The sequence below is a fragment of the Choloepus didactylus genome, chromosome 6 (genome assembly GCF_015220235.1).
Source record: "Choloepus didactylus isolate mChoDid1 chromosome 6, mChoDid1.pri, whole genome shotgun sequence".
In the NCBI taxonomy this organism is placed as follows: Eukaryota; Metazoa; Chordata; class Mammalia; order Pilosa; family Megalonychidae; genus Choloepus; species Choloepus didactylus.
In genome coordinates this window covers 3,654,873-3,677,053 of record NC_051312.1, presented here as the reverse complement: position 1 = coordinate 3,677,053, position 22,181 = coordinate 3,654,873, and the positions used below count along the sequence as shown (strand labels likewise).

Here is a 22,181-nt window from a genome sequence, read left to right as displayed (position 1 = left end):
CTTTACCCTTTAGTCTGATTTACCTTGGTCCTAACCAAATCCATTTAGTTCATATTTCTAATTGAAGTCTGATCTCTTTTTCAGCTTCTATAACAGTTGCTGTATGGGGTAATGCTGACTTTCATAGCTTCAGAACTCTGTCTCTGAGTCTCAGGTGACACACAGATACCTGAAGTTCCAGGGACCAACCAGGTGATACACAAAGAGCTAAGCATCTCAGAATTTAGAAACAAACATTACCACTCAGGAATACATGTGACTGCTGCAAGAACTTACAATCTAGAAACCTTTACAATAAGCATTTCCCTGGTAACCTATGCTCTCAGATTCAATTCTCAGAGTTTGCACATTATAGTTAGTCTATATTAGTGAGGCATTATAATGTTTGTCTTTTCATTTCTGGCTGATTTCACTTGGCACACTGTCCTCAAGGTCCATTCACCTAGTTGCATGCCTCACAATGGCCTCGGAACTTACCTCTCCTCCTCCTCTCCTTGTAACTTGCCCTTCTCCACCCCAATCAGGCCACTGCAAGTCTATCTGCTTGCTAGCACACTCACTTTGCAAACACATTTGTATTTCCCTATCAGGGACAAACTTATCCAGGAGAGAACCAGGGCCAGTCTGGTGAGCTGTCCCACTGAGGATCCCAAGGCTTATCCCACCCCCTCCAGTTTTAGCACAACCCTCTAAACAGATCCCAGCAGGACATATTGAGGCTGAGCAGAACTATCTGAAATGCTCTGTCGGGTTGCATAGCAGACACCGTAGACCCTTGGCTACCCTTGGGTACGTAATTAAAAACAAAATTTCCTGCTGACCCAGAGTATTTCTCTACAAAGACAGAAGAACAACCACTAAAATATATGTATACAAATAGATACACTAAAAAACACTATAGATAAATTAAAATGGAAGTCTAAAAAATTTTCAACTAGCCCAAAGGAAAGCCGGTGTGCTGGTTTGTATATATTATGTCCCCCAGAAAAAAAGCTACATTCTTTAATGCATTCTTGTAGGGGCAGACATATTAGTGTTGATTAAGTTGGAAACTTTGGATTAGGTTGTGTCCATGGAGATGTGACCCACCCAACTGTAGGTGACAACATTAAATAATTTCCATGGAGTCATGGACCCACCCATTCAGCGTGGGCCTTGATTAGTTTACTAGAACCTTATATAAGCTCAGACATAGGGACCTCACTGCTGGAGCTGAGACAGACATTTTGAAGATGGCCATTGGAAGCTGATGCAGACATTTTGGAGAATGCCATTTTGAAATGCAACCTGGGAGCAAGCCAATACCAGTCACGTGACTTCCCAGCTAACAGAGATTTTCCAGATGCCATCGACCTTTCTCCAGTGAAGGTACCCTTTGTTGATGCCTTACCTTGGACATTTTATGGCCTGAAGACTGTAATTGTGTAATCAAATAAACCCCCTCTATAAAAGCCAGTCCATTTCTGGTGTTTTGCATTCTGGCAGCATTAGCAAACTAGAACAGCCAGAGAAGAAAACAGAGAAACTAGATACAGAGGGAATAACCAGAAGGGAAAAAAAATGACAGACTTAACCCTCCAACATACAAATAATTACATTAAGTATAAAAAGTCAACATACTTCAAATATAATCGTATAGGTAGGCTGAAAGTAAAATGATGGGAAAAGATATCTATTACAAACATTAATCAATGGGAAAGAATAGTCTTTTCAACACATGGTGTTGGTACAATTGAATATCCACATGGAAAAAATGATTTGGACCCTTACTTATCCAGCACATAAAAATAAACTCAAAATGGTTCATAGACCTGAATTTAAGAGCTAAAACTATAAAATTCTTAGAAGAAAGCAAACGTGTAAATCTCCAAGATGTTGGATTGAGCAAAGATTTCTCAGATATGATGCCACAAGCATGATTCATAAAAGAAAAATTGATAAATTGTGCTTCACTGAAAAGCAAAACTTTTGTGCTTCCTAAGATACCAAGAAGAAGATGAAAAGGCAATCTGCAGACCTAGAAAAATATTTTTTAAATCATTTGGCCAATATGTGACTTGTATCTAGAATATATAAAGAACTCTTACAACTGAATAAGACAACCCAATTTAGAAATGGGCCAAATATTTTAATAGGCATTTATCCAAAGCAGATATATAAATGGCCAATAAGGAAACAAAAAGATGTTCATACCATTAGTCATCAGGGAAATGTAAAACCAAAACCACAATGAAATACTGCGTTACACCAACCAGGATGTAATACTTAAAAGGACAGATAACAGGGGTTGGGGAGGATGTAGAGAAACTGGAACCTTCATACATTGCTTGTGGGAATGTAAAATGAAGGAAAATACTTGGGCAATTTTTAAATGTTAAACATAGATTTGCCGTATGTTCTAGTTTGCTAATGCTGCCATTTTGCAAAACACCAGAAATGGATTGGCTTTTATAAAAGGGGGTTTATTTGGTTACACAGTTACAGTCTTAAGGCCATAAAGTGTCCAAGGTAACACATCAGCAATCGGGTACCTTCACTGGAGGATGGCCAATGGTGTCCGGAAAACCTCTGTTAGCTGGGCAGGCACGTGGCTGGCGTCTGCGTGCTCGTAGGTTGCGTTTCGGCTCCTCTCTCAGCTCCTATGCATTCTTCCAAGTGTTGCTTGTGGCTGCAGCTAGCTGTGAGCTCCTTCTGTCTGAGATTTATAGGGCTCCAGTGAGCTAATCAAGGCCCACGCTGAATGGGCGGGGCCACACCTCCATGGAACTTATCTATCAGTTATCACCTACAGTTGGGTGGGTCGCATCTACATGGAAATAATCTAATCCAAAGGTCCCAACTTAACACTAATACATCTGCCCCCACAAGACTGAATCAAAGAACATGGCTTTTTCTGGGGGACATAATATATACAAACCGGTACACCGTATGACCCAGCAATTCTTCTGTAAGAGAAATGAAAACACATGTCCACACAGACTTGCACACAAATGTTCATAGCTGCATTATTTGTAATATCCAAAAACTGATATCCAGCAATAGTTAATGGATTTTTAAAAAATGTGGCATTGTGAATCACTGCAAGAAGCTCTGCTTGGCCTCATGCACTTGTCCAAATGTTACACTAAAGGACTTGTCCAAATTTTAGTGTGGACTTCCCTAAAGCTGGGCCACGTTCCTGGGGGGATCCCTACTCCATCCTGAGCTCTTACGTAAAATGAAGCAATCCTGCTCGATCACAGGTTGCACTGCTCTCAGAAGGACAGCACAGCAGCCTGACCCTCTTCTGTACACCTCTTACCAGCCCCCTCTTATCTTCCCCAGACCCCTCTCAGTGATTTTTCAGTTCCCCATTTCCTTTCCTTCTCGTGTCCGTTAAAAAGCTAGCTTCCTCTGTGCCAACTGGAGTTGAGACTCATCCCTGCTGGCTCCTCTTTTTCCCCGCTGCAGTTTGAATAAAGTCTGGCCTGCCACTTTAACTACTGCCCTGTGATTTTGTTTGGCAGTTTACAAGGGGATGCTATTAAATTACAAGGAACTTAGTACTGATACATGCTGCAATATGGATGAAGCTCAAACACATTATGCTAAGTGAGAGATGCCAGTCTCATAAAGCTCACATATTGAATGGCTCCACTTATATGAAATATTAAAAAAAAAAAAGACAAATCCATAGCAATCGAAGGTAGATTAGTGAAGTAGGAATGAGGAGTGGCTGCAAATAGTCTGGAGTGATGAAAATGCAAAATCAGATGGTGGTGATGGGTGAATTATAAATTATAAATTAGTAAATTTATGATACGTCAATTATACCTCAACAAAGCCACTGAATGAATGGATGAATGAATGAATGTGTGTATGGAGGAAAGAGGCCTGACCGCAGGATAAGGAGGCTCAGAGAAAGCTATGTGAGTTGCTAGCAACAAATGGAAATGAAGGGAGGTGGGGTCCCACCACTCATCCTTGGGGTGTGTGAGGACAGACCCCACTCCCCTGTTCCCATCTGCAGGAGTTCTCTGACCAGCAGGGGCCACGTCTCAGAGTAGTGCATCTGGAAGGGCCTGGGGTGCACCTCTGGGATCTGAGAGCCTAAGGGGAGTGCACCGTCCTCAGGGTTCTCTCCACTGAGTGATGAGCTCCAAGGGACACACCTTGGCCCTGGGTGGGGCTGCTGAGATCAGTTGCTGAGGAGAGGGGCATCCAAGCACGTGCTCTGGGGGACACCAAATTGCTTCAGCTCATTAATGAGCTAGAAATAAAGGTGCTGTTTTAACGGCCACTGTTTTGATTCCTAATTAACTAATTGATAGATGGACTGAAATGAATGGGAAATAGATGGAGGGCTTTCATTCACCTCCTACAGCCTCAGTCAGTTGAGGGGCTGGTGGGTGGGACCAACCACACCTGATCGTTTCTGCCCTAAGAATTCTGCCTCAGCTCTATCCACCTGAACAGGTGTGGAACCAAACATCAGATGCTGAGATGGATTTGCAGGAACATCTACATCTTTCAATTCTATTCCTGGAAATGGGAAAGGAGCACATCTGAGGTGCTGGCACCTCCAAGCTCCTTGGAGGGATTCCCTCCTCCAGCTGCTGACCGAGAGACGAATATAAGTAGAAAGGCAGTGACTTCTCTAAAACAGCTTCCTCCTTTCAGAGGAACTGTCGTTAAGGGCGGAGTAATTGAAAGAGTCAGATGGGCTGGGGATACCATGAGAGGCTGATAAACTGGCCCCAACACAGAAGACCCAGGGGACCCAGGGAACCTGCTCCCCTTGTCCACACCCGGTACGAAGCAGAAACACTCAGATGCCTCCTAAGTCTGGGACAGGATCTTTCTGGCTCAGGACACTGATCTTTGCAGCACCAATTCTGTCCAAAAAGACCTCCCAGGTATGAGAAAGATCTACCTTTTTCATTTTCAAGCCACCTTAACTCAGAGACATTTTCTGTGATTTCTATCAGGGAGGGTGCTTTAGAAGATCGACAGGACAGAACAGGGGTTCCTGGGTTCCCACCCGTTCTCCTGTGGTGGCCCCAGTGGGGGAGTGACCGCTGAGCTCTGGAGCCCTGACGTTTGCCCAGACAATGCTGACAGGCCAGGGGAGGGGCAAACGGGGTCATTCTGTTGGAAGAGGCGCTGGAGAGCCTGTGTCACCCAGCCCCAGTCTTTGACCCCCTGGGATGTCTTGGTTGTTCTGATTTAACAGCTTAACTTCTATGTTCATATTTATTTCTTATCCAGGGAAGCCCTCATTCTGTCTCAATTTTGAGTTGTCAGCCTAGCTAAATGGTCGGGGAGGAGGGGGCAAGCCTCCCAGCTTCCTGTCCTCTGTAAAGAGAGGCTCACCATGGGAGCAATGAGGAACTTTACACGGACGGCACGGATGAACCTTGGAAACCGTGTGCTAAGTGAAACAAGCCAGACATGAAAGCCTACACATTCCATGATTCTGTTTATATGAAATATCCAGAATACACAAATCTGTAAAGGGAGACGGCAGATATGGGGAGAGGATAAGGGGAGCACCTGCTCAAAGGGTACTGAGCTTCCTTGTGGGGTGATGAATATGTTTTGGAACCAGATAAAGGCAATGGTTGTAGACATTGTGAGTGTAATAAATGCTACTGAACTGTTCACTTTAAAATGGTTAATTTTATGTAATGTGAATCTCACCTCAAATAAAAATTAAAGGGCGTTGGGGAGAGACTCACATCTTAGAAGGAGAGCATTAGTTTCAACCCAAATTCAAATGCTCCCTCGCTGCTCGGGCTACACAGAGCTGGGTCACCTCCATTGGGGCTGGCTCGCAGAACCAAAAGCAGCAGCTCTGTTGGATCTGCAACTCAGTTCATGGACCAGCATCCTTGGGGACCCCTGCTCAAGACCCAACACGGACACCACATTTTGAATTCTGGGGTCACTCTAAAGTCTGCGACAATTGTTCATTATTAAGGCCTCAGTGATAACACTCTGTGCCCAGTGCGGGAGCCCGTCAGACGCTGGGCTTCCCCACACTATCTTGGCTGCCCCAGGGCCCTTGGACAGTGACGAATGGCCACCCAGTCATCTGGCTCCGTGCTGGTCTCTGGGTGTCCACCGGGCTCTCAACGAGCTGCCCCAAAGTCACCAGTTGTCTTTGAAGGAGGATCTTCACTCTGGAGGGGGCTCTCCCTCTCCTGTGATATTACTTCTATTGATAAATCCCCTTCTCTTTGCTGGGTCCAAAGCCCAATGCCTCCTGCCTGGTGTTCTGGTAGCTCTGGGGTGGGCCAGGGGTTCTGTCTGCTGGCTTCTCTCTGTCACCGTCGTGGGCTCAGGATGCCCTGACCAAGGGCTGGTATCAGCACTTTGGCCGGATGTTTCCACGGGCACCCGCTGTACCCAAGCCCTAAGCCTCAGCATATGACCAGATTAGATCTGAGTCTATGTCCTCCAAGAAGCTCAGATAAGAGAGAAGCCTGGGTCAGGGATGGAGGAAGGCACAGGGATCGACGACTTCATTTCTATCAGAACCTCCAACTGGGTGGGATTCCGTAACCCTGGCAAGGGGGGACATTTCAGATGCTGGGCTTACTTAGCGCCATCCCTAAAATGTGGCCAGCAATCCCCAGGATCACCTGGGTGCTCTTTCTAAGCATCATTCCATCACATTGAAGGCTCAGCTCGCGGGACACACATGGTTTCCGTGACCCAAAAGCAAAGCTGCTCCAGCCAGGATTGCGGGAACAGGTAATCCATGAATCAGAGATCTTGACACAATTCGCTCCATTAAGTTCTCATCACAGCCTTTATACAGGTGGGAATACTGAGGCAGGAGGAGGGCAGCTCACCTCCCAAAGGGAGCCAAGTAGAGTGGAACTGGGACTCATCCAAAGTCGCTCTCACAGCCCTTGGCCCAGGTCCCACAGACCACAGGGATTAACCCAGCTGTCAGATCCAGGAAAAATACCCTCCCCTCCACAGGTCCATTTTCAAGTAGGGTGACCAACTGTCCCAGTTTTCCCGGGATGAAAGGGGTGCCCAGAACATGGGACATTCAGATGTAAAACCAGAAAAGTCCCAGGCAAACAGACAAGTTGGTCACCAGACTTGCAACCCTACAAAGAGCTGCTGTTGGCAGGTTTGAGCTGGGAGCTAACTACCGGCCAGTAGGTAGAGGCTGCTGTGACTTGGATGCACCCAGAGCTCAGGTGTGTGTCTCCCTAGGACCCCATAAAGCCTGTCCAGGTGTGCAGAAGCATTAGCGCTCACCTGAGCGGAACTGATTGTTATAAGAAGGAATCACTCATTCAGCACAAAAATGTCCCCAGTGCCTTCTCTGGGTCAAACACTGTTTCAAGAGCTGCAGATAAGGAATTGCACAAAATTTAAGAAAAAAGCAAGCCTGCTGCATCCCCATGGTGGGGAACTTACAACCCTGTGGTGGAGATTGTACAGAAACAAATAAGTTTCCTTATTTGTAGAATATCAGCAGGTGGTGAGTGCAGTGTTTGATAGGATAATCAGAAAAAGCTTCATAGAACAGGTAACCCTGGGACAAAGACCAGAAGGAGATGCAAGCCCAGCAATATGGACAGACCCTTCCAGACAGAGGGTCAGCACATGCAAAGGGCCCGGGGCAACCTGCTGGCAGAACAGTGAGGAGGCCCAGGTGCCCGCAGGAGCATGGGGACCCAGAGTAGCAGGGGAGAGGCTGGGAGCATATCCTTCATGCCACACTGAGGACTCACAGGGTCTTGAAAATCTCAGGGTACAAAGAGTCACCCCCACCTCCCACCTAAACAGTGTCACTATAGGACAGGCTGGAAAACCATCCATGAGGGCAACCTTACAGAAGCCCCGGGAAACATACACAAACAGCAGACCTTGAACATCACTTGGAGCACCAGGGATGTAAAGTGACTGGTGGGGGTGGGAGTTGGGGAGCCAGAGGGCAAATCCAGCCGAGATTCTGGGAGCCCCAAGCAGGAGCCCCTGAGGGTGGAAGGCCGTCCCGACTCCCACCAGATCTTTGGTACCAGCCCTTTGTTTTCAGAGGACAGACATGCCGACACAGCAAGGCCAGCCCTCCATGGACCTCCTTCCCACACCCTTGCCTCGGACCCTGTATTGGGACAACGGGGCGGGAACCCCAGAATATGTAGCAGTGCACAACACAGAGTGCAGGTGGCCTGCATTCCTGAAGGCCATCTGCCCCATCACGGTGCTGGTCGCCCCTGTGGGGTGGCGGGCAACGGCGTGGTCCTCTGGCTGCTCTGCTTTCACGCCTGAAGCAGCCCCTATGCAACCTACATCCTGAATTTGGCCGTCGCGGATATCATCACCCTCTGCTGCATAACTCTGATCCTGTTGGGAAAGCTCCTAACACTGCAACACCAGGTGGCCTGGCAGGGGGCTGCACTCCTGGAACCCATCTCCTGTTTCTCCGACACAGTGGGGCTGTGTCTCCTCACAGCCCTGAGTGTGGAGAGCTTGCTCCGTGTCCTCTGTCCCACCTGCTGCCAACGCCGACGCCCAAAGCACACCTCTGCCGTTGTGTGTGCCATAATCTGGGTCCTGGCCCTGACCTTGCACCTGACAGGTGAGGTCTGTGATGCTTTCATGGAGTTCTTGGCCTGCGACCGATTTCTCAAAGGCTTTGCGGTATTTCATGTGCTGGTTTTCTCCGTGATGTGCGTGTCCAGCCTGGCTCTGACGGCTAGGGACCTGTGCTGTGTGCAGCCGGGGTGGGCCTCTGGGGTGTGCCACGTCGTCCGCACTGTGGGGACCTCGTTTCTGCTCTGGGGCCTGCCTGTCATCGTCTCCATACTCCTGCCAGAGAGAGAGCATGTGGCCCTCACTGTGGACCTCGTGATGCTCCTGTCCAGCGTGGTCAGTACTGCTCGCCCAGCCCTCTACTTCTTCGCTGGGTACCTCGGGAAGAGGCAGGGAAGAGAATCCCTAATGATTGCTTTCCAGAGGGCCTTGATGAGTGAGATGGTGGCAGGGAGGAAGGACATGATCCCCAACGTGGCAGCCCAGGGAGATGCTGGCCCCAGAGCTGGGAGCAGAGAACCCCCTTCTCTGCAGCTCTGCTCAACTGTAGAATGCACAGACTGCCCAGCACACCAACTGTGAGACCCCAAGGAGAGCAAGATGGGAGGACATGCTGGAACCTCCAAAGGGCAGGCTAGCTGTGTTCTCTGGATCACTGACCACCTGCCTGTGTGTTTGGAGTAACCATGTTGCTATCAGAGTCCGAGAGAGAAATGGCTTCCTCTCTCTGATGATTCCTGTGTTCCCAATCCCCGAGGAAAGGCTCCCAGAGAGGGTACAGGGAGCAGAGATGACCCCCTTGGGCCTGTCTGGGCTCAGGATTGCTAAAGGGGACACGACACCCCCCTCCAGTTGCCCTTCTCAAGGTCGCAGCCTCCTCCTGCCTGTCTCCTTCTGCCCTCCCTTCCTTGGACAGAGGCTTCTGCTCATCCCTGAACCTGATGTCCCCCAGCCCCCATTTACACCCTAAATGTTCCCATCCTTCACTTCCTAGAAAAGCAGGAAAATGATTAAATAACAGCAGAATCATGAAGTCATTTCTATTTTTGCTAACTATTGATAGACCTAAAAGTGGACATCCAGGTCCAAGGTACGGTTTTGTTGCAAACTGCTCCACCTTGCCTTCTCCAGATTCCAAACTGTGCTCTCTGTTCCCTCATCACCATCCAGCCACTCCTGCCAATTCCTCCCCGGCTGTAGGTCCCGGATTTGCCCACTTCCCTGCACCTTGGCCCCTGGGCTCAGAAGCTCAGCTGGAGCCCCTCCAATCAATTCTTTACCCCTATCCCATCAAGAAGCCACCCGCTTGGAATACTCCGGCTGCCCCAGGTGCTAGTGTAACCCACAGGCTTTAGGATGGTGGCAGCACCCTGGACGGTCAGTGCCGGCGCACCCGCCTGCCCCCATCCCAGGTCATTCCCACTCGGGTTTCTCTCTCCTCCTTGGCGCACCAGGTCCTTCCCTGCCTGAGGCCTCACGTGGGCCCTGCCCCCTCCCACTTGCAACCTTCACTCCTTCCCAACTTTTACCTCCTCACAGCCCCTTTCCCACCTGCCCCATCGGAACCCCTGCCCCTTTACTCTCTCCCCATCACCTCTTTCCTTAGATGCAATGACCATCCTCTGCAAGTATTCCCTCTATGATCTCTTCATTGTAGCTTTTCCCCCAGATGGGCAGGGGCCATGCCTTCCTCATTTCCAGCTGTTTTTGCAGCAAATAGCAAACTACCTGCACATACTACAGCCAGCACAGGTCATCTGGCGGAATGAAAAACTAAGAACCTATCACGCCAGTTTCCAAGCACATTTTCATTATCTCTGGCTTTCTAGTGTGTATCCATCTTATAACTAAAATTTAAGTGTCACGTCTTTGGAGAGTTCCCCCCAATGTTTTCGTAATTGATTTATAACATTTTTTACTTGGTTGGAAAATGCAACTTGTGCCATGATTATCTTGAAGAACTCATGATTTTCTTAGTTGACTAAGAAAGTTTTGTAAAATGTATCAACTCTGTTGATAGATGATGTACAATCTGTTCTTCTAGATACACAATTTAATACATATTAAAGCAAAGATTGAAATGTCTAGATGAAAGCAATTCTTGGAATGTTGTTATTCCGAGCATATTGAGTATCTAAAAGAATACAATGCACATTGTTTAGTGACTTCCTGACAGGACAGGATGGGAAGGAAGAGAAAAGAGCAACTTTACAGTGGAGAAACCTGAGAAGCAGCACCTCATCCAGGTGATCAAGGTGAAATCAACAGTGATAAGGCACCTGGACAGCAGGTGCCTTGGTATGAAAGGAAGACAGTGACACTTCACCTCTGGAGTCTTCTTCCGAAAACTAATATCCTAGTCTAGTCATGAGGACATTCTGTAAAATACCTGAGCAGGACTCCTCAAAACTGTCCAGGTCATCAGAAACAGGGAACGTCTGAGAAACAGCGGCAGCCAAGAGTTGCTGGGGAGACATGAAATGGGATGCCATGTGTTGTCCTGGATCTTGGAGCAGAAAATGGGCATGGGGGGGATACTGAGGAAATATGAATGAAGTATGGACTTCAGATGATAATAATGAATCAATATTGGTTCATTAATTGTGATAAATGCACCATAGCAATGTAAGATGTTCATAGTGATAGAGAACACTGTGTGGGAGGCATATGAGAACTCTCCATACTATTACATAAAGAAATCCTTCAACTTAACAACAAAAAGATGACCCAATAAAAAATGGGCAAAAGAACATATACAAATGGCCAGAAAATACAAGAAAAGATGCTCAACATGATTAGCAATCAGGGAAATGCAAATCAAAGCCACAGTGAGATACCATTTCACACTCATTAGAATGGAAGCTATTAAGAAATGAAAAATAAGTGTTGGAGAGGATGTGGAGATTTAGGAACACTCATTCACTGCTGGTGGGAATGTAAAATGGTGCAGCTGCTGTGGAAGGCAGTTTGGCAGTTTCTCAGGAAGCTAAGTATAGAATTACTATCTGACCCAGCAAACCCACTACTAGGTGTATACCCAAAAGAACTGAAAGCAGGCACTCAAAAAGATATGTACACACTGATATTCATAGCAGCATTATTCACAATTACCGAAAGATGGAAGCAACCCAAGTGTCCATCAACTGATGAATGGATAAACAAAATGAGATCTATACATATGATGGAATATTATTCAGCTGTAAAAGGGAATGAAGTCCTGATACATGTGACAACATGGATGACCCCTGAAGACGTCATGTTGAGTGAGATAAGCCAGACACAGGAGAAAAAATATTGTGCAGTCTCACTGGTTTGAAATAATTAGAATAAACGAATTCATAGAGTCAGAATCTAGAATACAGGTTACCAGAGGATGGGGTGGGGATAGGGAAGGGGAAGTTAAGACTTTAAATGTACAGGGTTCCTATTTGGAATGATGGAAACGTTTCAATAATGGATGGTGGTGATGGTAGCACAACATTATGAACATAATTAACAGCACTGAAATATATATCTAAATTAAATGGTGAAATGTTAGATTATGCATATGGTTAACAGAATAAAACTTTAAAAAAGTCCATGGAAGTACACTACACAGTGAACCCCGAGTTAAACCCTGGACCATAATTAATATTACAATTATAAATACGTGCTATTGTCAATTGTAACAAATGTTCTCCACCAAAGCAGTGTTAATAATAGGGTGGTATATGGGAATCCTGTATTTTATGCATGACTGTTTTGTAAACCCATAATTTCTCTAATAAAGAAAAAAATCAAACTGGAGAAGTTGGCTTGAAAGTCTGACAAATGGGCTTCCTAAAATGCCACCTTAAATTGAGCATAATCCTGACAAACCCTGTCCATCTCCCTGGGGAAGAGGAAGGAGCTGCTGTGGAATGTTTCACCCATCAGTGAAGAGAGCACTTGCAGCCTCATTACTTCTCCCAAACTTACCCATCAGATACTTGATCCCTTCTGCATCTGGAGTGAGGGGCAAGAGAGAGCCTGAGGGCTTACTCCTGTCAGCAGTCTCAGTCTTAACAATTACAGATGGGCCCCAAAAAACTTTTGGGGATGCAGTTATATCTATTGATATTTTTGGTATTCAAAATTATAATGGAGATGCTTTTAAAAATGTGTATTGATTAATTTATTTGAAATAGCAATAATAATCCCATTACATGTTAACATAAATATCTTATGAAAAATAACTGCATTTTCCAAAAAAAAAAAAAAAAAGGATTTTAGTGGGAACAGTGGCCTGGTTTTGCCTTTCTAAAAATTTCTTTAATACTGGATTCTCCAAAGTTTCCTCTGCATTCAATCTGTGGTGACATCCCAAGTCATTTCACCCCTGGAAAAGCCCATGTTACACTGGTGAGTGAATGACAGTGAGATAAAAAGAAAATGCTTAAATATTATCATGAAAATAATTTAATTTTGACCTCTCTTACCCCTGTCAGGGTCTCAGGGGCCTCCAGGGCTCCCCAGACCACACTTTGAGTCCTGCTGTCTAGCAGGGATCCCACATGGAAACAAGGGCCAAGAAGACTGAGGTCCAGCACTTACTGGGACCCTGATTTGGGCTTCTAAAGAGATGATGCTCAACATTAGCCCTTGAGTCAAACAGGCTGTGGGTGCTGCATCATCAATCAAACAGGCTGTGGGCACTGCACCACAGGACAGAACTGCAGTTCTCAGGACTGAGCTACTCCATCTGGGTGAGGCTGCTCCCCAGGACCAGCCGTCTCTCCTCGGAGAAGCCTCTGCCCACTAGAGGGTGCCTGAGTCTTTGCTTCAGAAGGCTCTGAACTGAATTGGAGCAAATGGATTACCAACGCCACTAATAGCAGCAAATGTTAGTTGATCCTTTCCTACATCTCAATACTGTTCCAATCGGTTTGCAAAAATTAAGCCAAATCATTTTAACAACTCTATGAAGTAGGTATGATCATTATCTTGTTTTAGCCTAAGCCAGAAGGCCACTCCTGATTCTGAATCATACTTTAAGGTATCTCCAAACATTCTGGCTGATTTAGCTGATGGTTTTCCAATTGTCCCAGGACCTCACTGCTCTGCAGCTTGGTTATAAATCACATCGAGTGTGTGTGGGTCTGTTTCATGATGTTGGCCTGTTGATTTACCCTTGGACAACTCCACAATCCATGCGGTTACTACATCTTCCTAATACGTGACTAATTCCAGGAAACCAAGTCCTCCAACTTGATTTTCTTTTCAGTTTTGTGATGAACAGATATAAAGACAGGAAATGAGGCAGCTGGGACCTTATAACAAGAAAAACATATCTATGACTATACTGATTCAAAGAGGGCACCACATGGGGCTAAAAGAAAGAGCAAGTCAGAGCCACTCCATATAATAATGTGGACAAAAAATTTGCCCCTTCATGCATAAATCAAGAACCAGGAAAAAAGATGGTTCAATTATCCACTGGCCTATATTGTATGACAATCAGGGAGAAAGAAATAAGATGTTAGAGTTACAAGCCAAAAATATTGACTTACATGTGCCTGCCTTCATGCTTAACAGTATTTTCTGTTGGACAGTGTGATAACCAACAAACTGGCTGTCTACTCACAGAAACTCTGGTAGGTTTGCGTAGGACTGAATCTCATTTAGTCCTGGTAAATGGGAACTAATAATTCTGTAAGCATGGGCTTAGACTTTCCATCCAGCTCCGGGCTGGTTGCTGGCTCAAAAAGAGGCTGGAACACTGGGGAAGCTGCCTTAGTCAGTCGCTAGAACCACGAAGCTTCATGAAAAAGACAGGCTTGGGGGCCAGGCCAAGTGCAGGTGGGCTGGATGACACCTGCCCCTCGTGCCAGGTGAAACCACTGAGCAGAAGGCAGAAATCCCTGAGCCCAAAGGCCCACACATGGCCTGAACGCGGATGACATCTGTGAGCTCCCATGGGTGGAGAGGGGACAATAACCACTGTTGACTAGAGTTCAAAGCTCTCTACTCTATCCTAAAACGGAAGAGACCAGAGATTACAATTAAAGGTCTGGAACAGTGAATGCGCGTGAGTTTGGACCATCACTACAGAGTTCTTCAGATCAAGGTTTGCACATCACTGCCATCGTGTACAAAAATATTAGCATAATATTACATGGGCATATATTTATTTTCACCCTTAAAGCAGTGATCTCACTGAAATTTAGAGCAGGCCTTCAAAATACCTGTTGCTTAAAACAGCGGATGACGGTAAGATATTGGAGAAAAGGCTGGGAAATATGGGATAGCAACCAGTGATGTTTTTGCCAAATCCATAAATGATGCTAACTGAAGGTCATAAGACTGCGTCAGTCAGAGTTCTCCAGAGAAACAGAATCAGCAGGATATATGTGTATATATTAGGGTATTTATTTTAAGGAATTGGATTGTGTAATTACGGGAACTGGCAAGTAGGAGATCTGTAGGGCTGGAAATTTCAGTAATAGTGATATTGTAATCTTGGGTCTAAAATCCACAGGGAAAGTCAGCAGCCTGGAAGTTGAGAGAGGAGTTGATTCTGCAGTCTTCAGGCAGAATTTCTTATTTTTCTGGAAACCTTAGTTCTTTGCACTTAAGGCTTAACTGATTGGATAAGCTCCCCCCCACACACACACCATTACCGAGGGTAATCTCTTTTTCCTATACTTCATCCACTCACTAGATGCAGCAAGGTTTGTTACTTCTTACTTCTCTGTGCTTGGTTACTACCTTGCCTTAAATTCTCTCCACTTAATTTTTTTTTTCGGCTTAAAGCCTTTATAGGTTTTCCTTCTGGTATGCTTTGGTTGAATCTGGCATGTGTTCATTAAAATAATTGTAACTTTATCCATATTTCTCTCTGAGGAAAGTTTTTTTGTTTGTTTGTTTGTTTGTTTTTATCTATGAACCTCCAAAATTTAGCCCAGGGCCTAGCATACTGTAGGAATTCCCTCAAGACCCATCTCTCATGCTGCCTCTCAACATCTTGACATCTGTTGGACACACTAATGGGGGGGGTGATGGGTGAATTAGAAATACTTCGGAAGCAGCATAACATCGGGGTTTAGGTGAAAGATTCCACCTCAGGTTGCGTGATCCCCACCAGACTCCACTCAGGGCCAGTGACCCTGGAATATTTTCATAATGACCTTAAACCTCAGATTCCTTTCTTTAAAATGGGGGTTTATGGGGATTACTGTGGAGATTAAATTAAATAATCCATAAGAAACACTAAACGCAATGTCTAGCATTGAGGAAAAACCCAATACAAGTAGTTATCATTTTCTCCAAATATTAATTGACTTACTTCTTATTTATTAGTACATTTATTTTTATTGGTTTCTATCATACCTGAGGAAGAAATGAAAAGGAGACACTATTTCCAAGTCATTGTCAGGATATAGCCTTGGTGTGTTCATTTCAGTCTTTATTCTCAGTCTTTCTGACAGAAAGCTGCCAAATTCTACCACTCACCCTCCTGTCTTTACTATTCCCCATCTCCAAGGCTCTCCCTAGCAAGTTCTCCTCACTGTCTATTTTGACTTACCTGCTACCTTATATTTCTACCAACAAATCCTAAAATACAAAATAGTCTCTTGAATTCAGGACCTCTTACTAGATAATTTGCCCATACATAGTTCCTACTTGACAATTTTTTCCTCCGTTGGTAAAATAAATATCATTATTGGTCAATAATCCAGCAGAATGAGTGAATGAAAATAGCTGTATAGAAAAAAATATAAAAATAATTAGCAATCCAATACACCACTAATGAGTGGCAGGAGAATAAAATGGGAAACTGTAATATAAAACCTACAGAAAAAGAAACAAAGAAAGAGAGGCATATTGATTATGAATACAGACTCTGGATCCAGAGTCGATCTAACTACTTTGCTACTCACCAGCTACCTGACCTTGGACATATGAATTAAGTGCCTCTGATTTTGCACCTATAAAATGGAGTTGATCGTAGCACCTACCACCTAGGGTTGTTTTGACAGTTAAAGGAGTTAATATTTGTAGAACACTTGGAACAGTGATTAGCACATAACAATTACCTTACCTTTTAGATAAAATAGAAGAACAACACATGACCATGAATGTGTTGCTTATGAGCAAGAGAACAGTGCTTGTATTGAGAAATATTTTTAAAGCATCGAAAGAGAAAGAACATGTGAGCACATGCATGCAGTCCCCTCATTCTAAAACCAAGAGAAAAACACGTGATCATACCAGCTGTAGCTCTACCTTCCAAGGGAATTCACTGCTGTTTAGACATGCAGGGAATCCTGGGACAAGGAGATTTGGGCCTGGGTGTCTCCTGAATTCCCCTATGCCTGGAAAGAAGTGGAGTCTTCATTTTTGTCTGTAACAGCAGACCCAGAGAGAAGGACCTTTAGTTTGGGAGAATACTTGAGTCAGGATGCTTATGTCTTCAGACACACGTCCTCTTTTCATCAGATTGTTGACCAAACTCTCCTTCTTTCTTCTTTCACCAGGGTCTGGGAAGGTTTCTCAAGTCTGGAGAGACAGTTTTGGAAAGGGTACTGCTAACTTCTCAGAGACCCTGGTTCCTTTCTCTGCATTCATATTTTCAAAGTGAAGAGAGGCACTTTGCTGATCTTGGATACAGTCTGCAGGATCTCAATTCACCACCAAAATCTTGGAGCTCTTTTACCCCCAATGATGGGACTAAGAAAACTGCAGAATCCACAGCAAAGTCTACCAAAGCCCAGGTCAAACAGGCCACGGGTGTCACGCCTAATGCATCACCCTTTTAGGATTGGTGGCCAAAGGGCTTGTCCTGCAGCTACTCGACTTCAGGATAAAGAGGAAGCACTTCATCTACATCTGCAACTTGGCTGCTGATGATTTTATCTTTTTCTGTTGCACCACAATGATCACTGAAAGAGAAACTTTACTTATTTTTCACCATGGTTCCTTTCCCATATCTGCATTATGACGACAGTGCTGACTTCCCCACTCGGTGGAGCAGGTCCTCCTGACCACCATCAGTACCCAGCACCATCAGTCCATCCTCTTCTCCATCTGCAAGCTGACCTGGGCCCTGTCCTGCAGCCTGAATGGAATTGGAGACCTCGTCTGCCTGGGTATCTCCTATTCAGAAATGAGCTCTGACTTGGAAGGGCCTTTGTGTTCATCCTGGGCCTGTCAGTCTTCTGAGCCTCCAGCCCGATGCTGTTCAGTGTCCAGACCAGCTTCAGGAGCACCATCCCTCAAGCTCTACCTTGTCCTCCTGCGCCTCCTCTATCTCCTTGCTGTGGGCATCAGGATTCTCACATACAACACAGAAAAGAAATGGCTTGCCACTTGACATGCTTTTCTTTCTGCCCTCTGCAAACAGCAATGCTGACCCCATCACACAGAAGAGGCTGCAGAGATCCCTCAAAGAGGTTCTCCAAAGAGCCATGGGGGACAACTGGAAAGGGAAGAGGATGTGGAGAGTCAGCCTGAGGTTTGTGGTGGCCCCTCCGAGGAGGCACCTGTGAGCCAATCCTCTCCTCTGCCCAGAAGAATAAGAAGTGCTGCCGTGACCTTGAAACGCAAGTGCTGCCATGACCTTGAAATGCAAAGCACTCCACCCCTCCCTGAAGATGAGCTACCCTGGTGCTGCTGGGAGGCCACAGGGAAAACGACTGTATTTGAATGTGTGAAACCAGGAGCTACGTAACTAAAGAACAGTGATGCTGCGAAACCAAACCCACGGGCTTCTGGGGACAGCATCATGGCAGAAAGACCTGGTCTGCTGGTCCCTCTCCTGGAGCGACTCCTCTGGGTGACCCAGACCATCACACAGCACCTCGAGTGGGCAAGAGGGAAGGTGTGGGTGTCCTGGTGGCCGGAACTCCAACTCACCATAAATATCACACAAGCTCGGTCTGAAATTTGATGAAGTTGACACATGAACGTAACCATCACACTCCACTTCCCCTTACACATCACATGGCCTTCTCCCCTGTGTCTTTGTGTCAAGCCTCCTCCCTTTTCTCTTGTAAGTTCACCAGCCATTAGATTCAGAGCCCAGCCTAGACCCAGGATGACTTTTCTTGAAATCCTTGACTTAATCACCTCTGCAAAGACTCTTCCAAATAAGGTCATATTCACAGTAAGACATGGACATATCTTTTGAGGCACCAACATTCAACCCACTACAATGTGTAAAATTCATTTACTCCCTCATCCCAACATTCAGAAAAATGAGGACAAACCAGCTTTAGGTCAATCAAGGTTAATTTAATTTTCTGGAAAATGGGAGGTATGTTTTAGGTGGATGTGCATTTATTTCTTTCCATCTATCATTACGGAAAATACAGAGTAGTATAAAGCTGGATACTACTTCTCAAATGGTACAGCAATGCCCATCTGTGTTTTACTTTAGAACCTCCTTGAAATATGTGTACAAAGTGGAAGATATGTGTTCATTGCAAAGTTTTGAAGACTTTATTTTGGAAACATAAATACCATTTGCCAAAATGTACATGAAAATAGTGTTTAGGAATAATATTTTAAGCAATTAAATTGTGAGGAAAACATAGCTTAATATTACTGCATGGTGTTCTATCATGACTTGCCCAGTTGTCTGGAACAGACCCATGTTCTTAGACAATTATAAAATACATAACTAAAAAGTATTATACACAATCCAAATGCAGGAGTCTTTGTATATTTGGGGAGGATGAAAGGATGCTGAAAATGAGAAGTCACTAGCAGGGAGATGACAACTGTGACTGCCAGAAGGAAAAGAGACCCAATGAAAACCCAAATCTCCTCAAGTGTGCTCATCTGTGTCCTTAAACCATGGTGGTGAAGGCCTTTGTGAGTGTCCAAACACAATATTGGCACATCTTCTGGAACAAATTCATGTTTTCAGAACAAGTATTATGGCAGAACTGCCTGCTCATGAGGGAGAGCATGCCTGAGGCAAAGTGATGGCTCTGTGATATTGAGCAACTTAAGTCAGCTCTCTGAACCTCTTTGTTTTGTGGTGATGGTCAAATGAATTAGTAAGAACAGAGAATTTATAAATGCTTCTAATGCTTCTTGAATCCTATATAGGTATTTGCTTTATTATTCTCTTGGAGTTGAAATGGTCTTTGAATTAAAATGGTGTAGAAAGGTCTAAAATAACATAAATAAATTCATTGAGGTCCCATTTAAAATTCCAAAACATTTCTAACCTTTTCTCCTCCATAAAACACAGTTTCTTTGAAGACCATGGAGCAGACTTTACCACTGCCAGCCCCTCCCCATAGTTGCCGTGGACTTACCTCTCTGCCCCCAAGATGTGCTGGCTCACTCCGAGATAATGGCAGTCCCTGGACCATTGTCTGACTGTCCACCACTCCTACCTATGAATTCATCATCTCCTGGTGGTCCATCTGATGCGTGAGTCCATCAATTCCCCAAGGACTTCTACTCCAGTAATTACGTCCTTCACTCGACCATAACTACCACTCCCAGGACTGTCAGTTGGGCATTGTCATCACCAAGACAGCAACTCCTTTCAGTTCTTGACTTCATGCCTCCAACTCTCTGACCACTATCTCTTTTAATTACAATTCAAACACCCCAGTGCTCCCCACCTCAAGATTTGTTTTCTTGAATCCATTATCTAGCCTTCCATCCACTGACCAAACCCTCGTATCCATTTGCATCCTTATCTTACTAGGATCTATCGTTCATCACTCCCTTACAAAACATTTAACTCTTCCATCCGTCTCTCTTATACTTAATTTGCAAAGCAAAACTCCTAGATAAACCCAACAATCTATTTATACACACAATAGATACTATAACTGAAGTAAAACATTAATTTCTAACAGAGAATTCGTATTTCTCCACTATAATCTACTCACCACACAACAGCCAAATTTTGCTCTTACAAATAAATTCAGATGTTGTTCTCTGAACTTCAGACCTATATACCCAACTGCCTAATCTACATCTAAACTTGAATGTCTAACAAGCATCTCAAATTTCCAAAACCAGATTCCCAATTCTCCCAAACATGTCTGGGTGCAGCCGATTCTTACCACCCCGCTGCTACACTGTGGTCTAACTCACCATCAACTGTAACTGAGATCATTATGAATGACCCCTAACCCATCTCTTCATTTCTGCTTTGCTGCCCAACACATCAGACAGAATGAATCTATGAAAATAAAAATAAGTCCAACCATACCACTCTTCTGCCTGAAACAGCCAATGGAATCCAGTGTCATTCAGAGTTTTCCCCCATGACACCTGTGACCTTGTCGCCTACACTTTCCAGTCTATACTCTATCAGAATTAGCAAAGATTTTAAAGCAGCTCTTACAACAGGTAAGACCCACTGTAGTCACTGCCAGTAGTTAAGGCAGATGAGTGACGTCTCCAGCCCCAGTGGCATCGTTGAGTTTCCTGATCACACTGAGTTTCACTCATCTCAGGACATTTGCACTTGATGTTTTCCCTGCCTAGTATTTAGCTCTTCCCCCAGATATTAGCAAGCCACCTTTGTTCATGTCCTTCGGGCCTTTGTTCAACTATCGTCCTTCAGTGAGGTCTTTCCCTTGAAAGAAGGTCTTTATTTCAGCCATTACTGTCTCCTCCACCCAGAACAGCATCTGACAAATGTAAAGCTATCAGTAAACAATGGCTCCCTGGAGGGATGTGATCCATACCATATCTAATAAACTCGCCCTGAGTTAATGATCCAATTTTTTCCCATCCACCTGTCCTTCTAAAACAACTTAAGCCAATCTCTCTGTAGTTAGAAAACCTTGAGCTAATTAAAGATTAAGTCTTTCATGGACAACTTTTGCTTGAAATGATCCTCCTTCTTATCTACACATGGCTGGATTTTTTTCATTCACATCTTGTCTAAAACGTCACTTCTTCAGAAAGGCCTTCCCAGAGACCTCATTTGAATTAATCAGGGTCTGCATTTTGTATGACTCTATTTTAATTCCCTGTATATCACCTATCACTATAAAATATTTTTTGATTATTTGTTTACATTCTGCTAGTCTCCTCTAGAACAGGAACTAAAAGGAAGCGGGTACGTGGTGTGTATTATTCACCACTGTGTACCTTGAAAGCAGAGCCAGGCATACATTACATACGCTGTACGTTTTTTTAAAGTACCTTCAGTTTCTTCAGCCTTGAAACTGGGATAATAATAGTACATTCCTCAGAGGAATAGGGATCCAAAGAGTTAATAAATGTAAAGTGCTTAGACTAGTGGTTGGCAAAAATTAACAGCTCAACTTCTGTTAGCCCTATTAAAATTATGTTTTTATGGAAAACATATTATACTATATGTATAATAGAAATTATACTAAATTATAGAAATAAAAACAATAATATGGGCCTTGACATACTCAAAGATACTATTTACAAAATGGTCCACACCCATAGGAAGACAGACTAAGATTCAAGTGTGTCTTCTGTAAGGGACACACACCCCCAACAGATTTTACAGCTGCTATTATAAACACGCCCAAAAACTTAAAAGAAAAGATAGTCACAATAAACACATGGAGAATCTCAGAAGAGAAATGGAATTCTTGAAGTAAAAAATACAATATCTGAAATGGAAAAAAATCACTATGTATATAAGCAGTTGGAGATGGCAGAAGAAA

At 44.5% G+C, this 22,181-nt stretch overlaps 1 protein-coding gene across 1 annotated transcript; it reads left to right on the top strand.

The window, feature by feature from the left end:
- The first annotated feature begins 8,050 nt into the window (after positions 1–8,050).
- LOC119536552 (mas-related G-protein coupled receptor MRG-like) lies at positions 8,051–9,123 on the top strand. The gene is made up of 2 exons (XM_037839416.1): positions 8,051–8,229; positions 8,280–9,123. The coding sequence occupies exons 1-2, from the start codon at positions 8,051–8,053 to the stop codon at positions 9,121–9,123; spliced, it is 1,023 nt and encodes a 340-aa protein (XP_037695344.1).
- Positions 9,124–22,181: the final 13,058 nt, after the last annotated feature.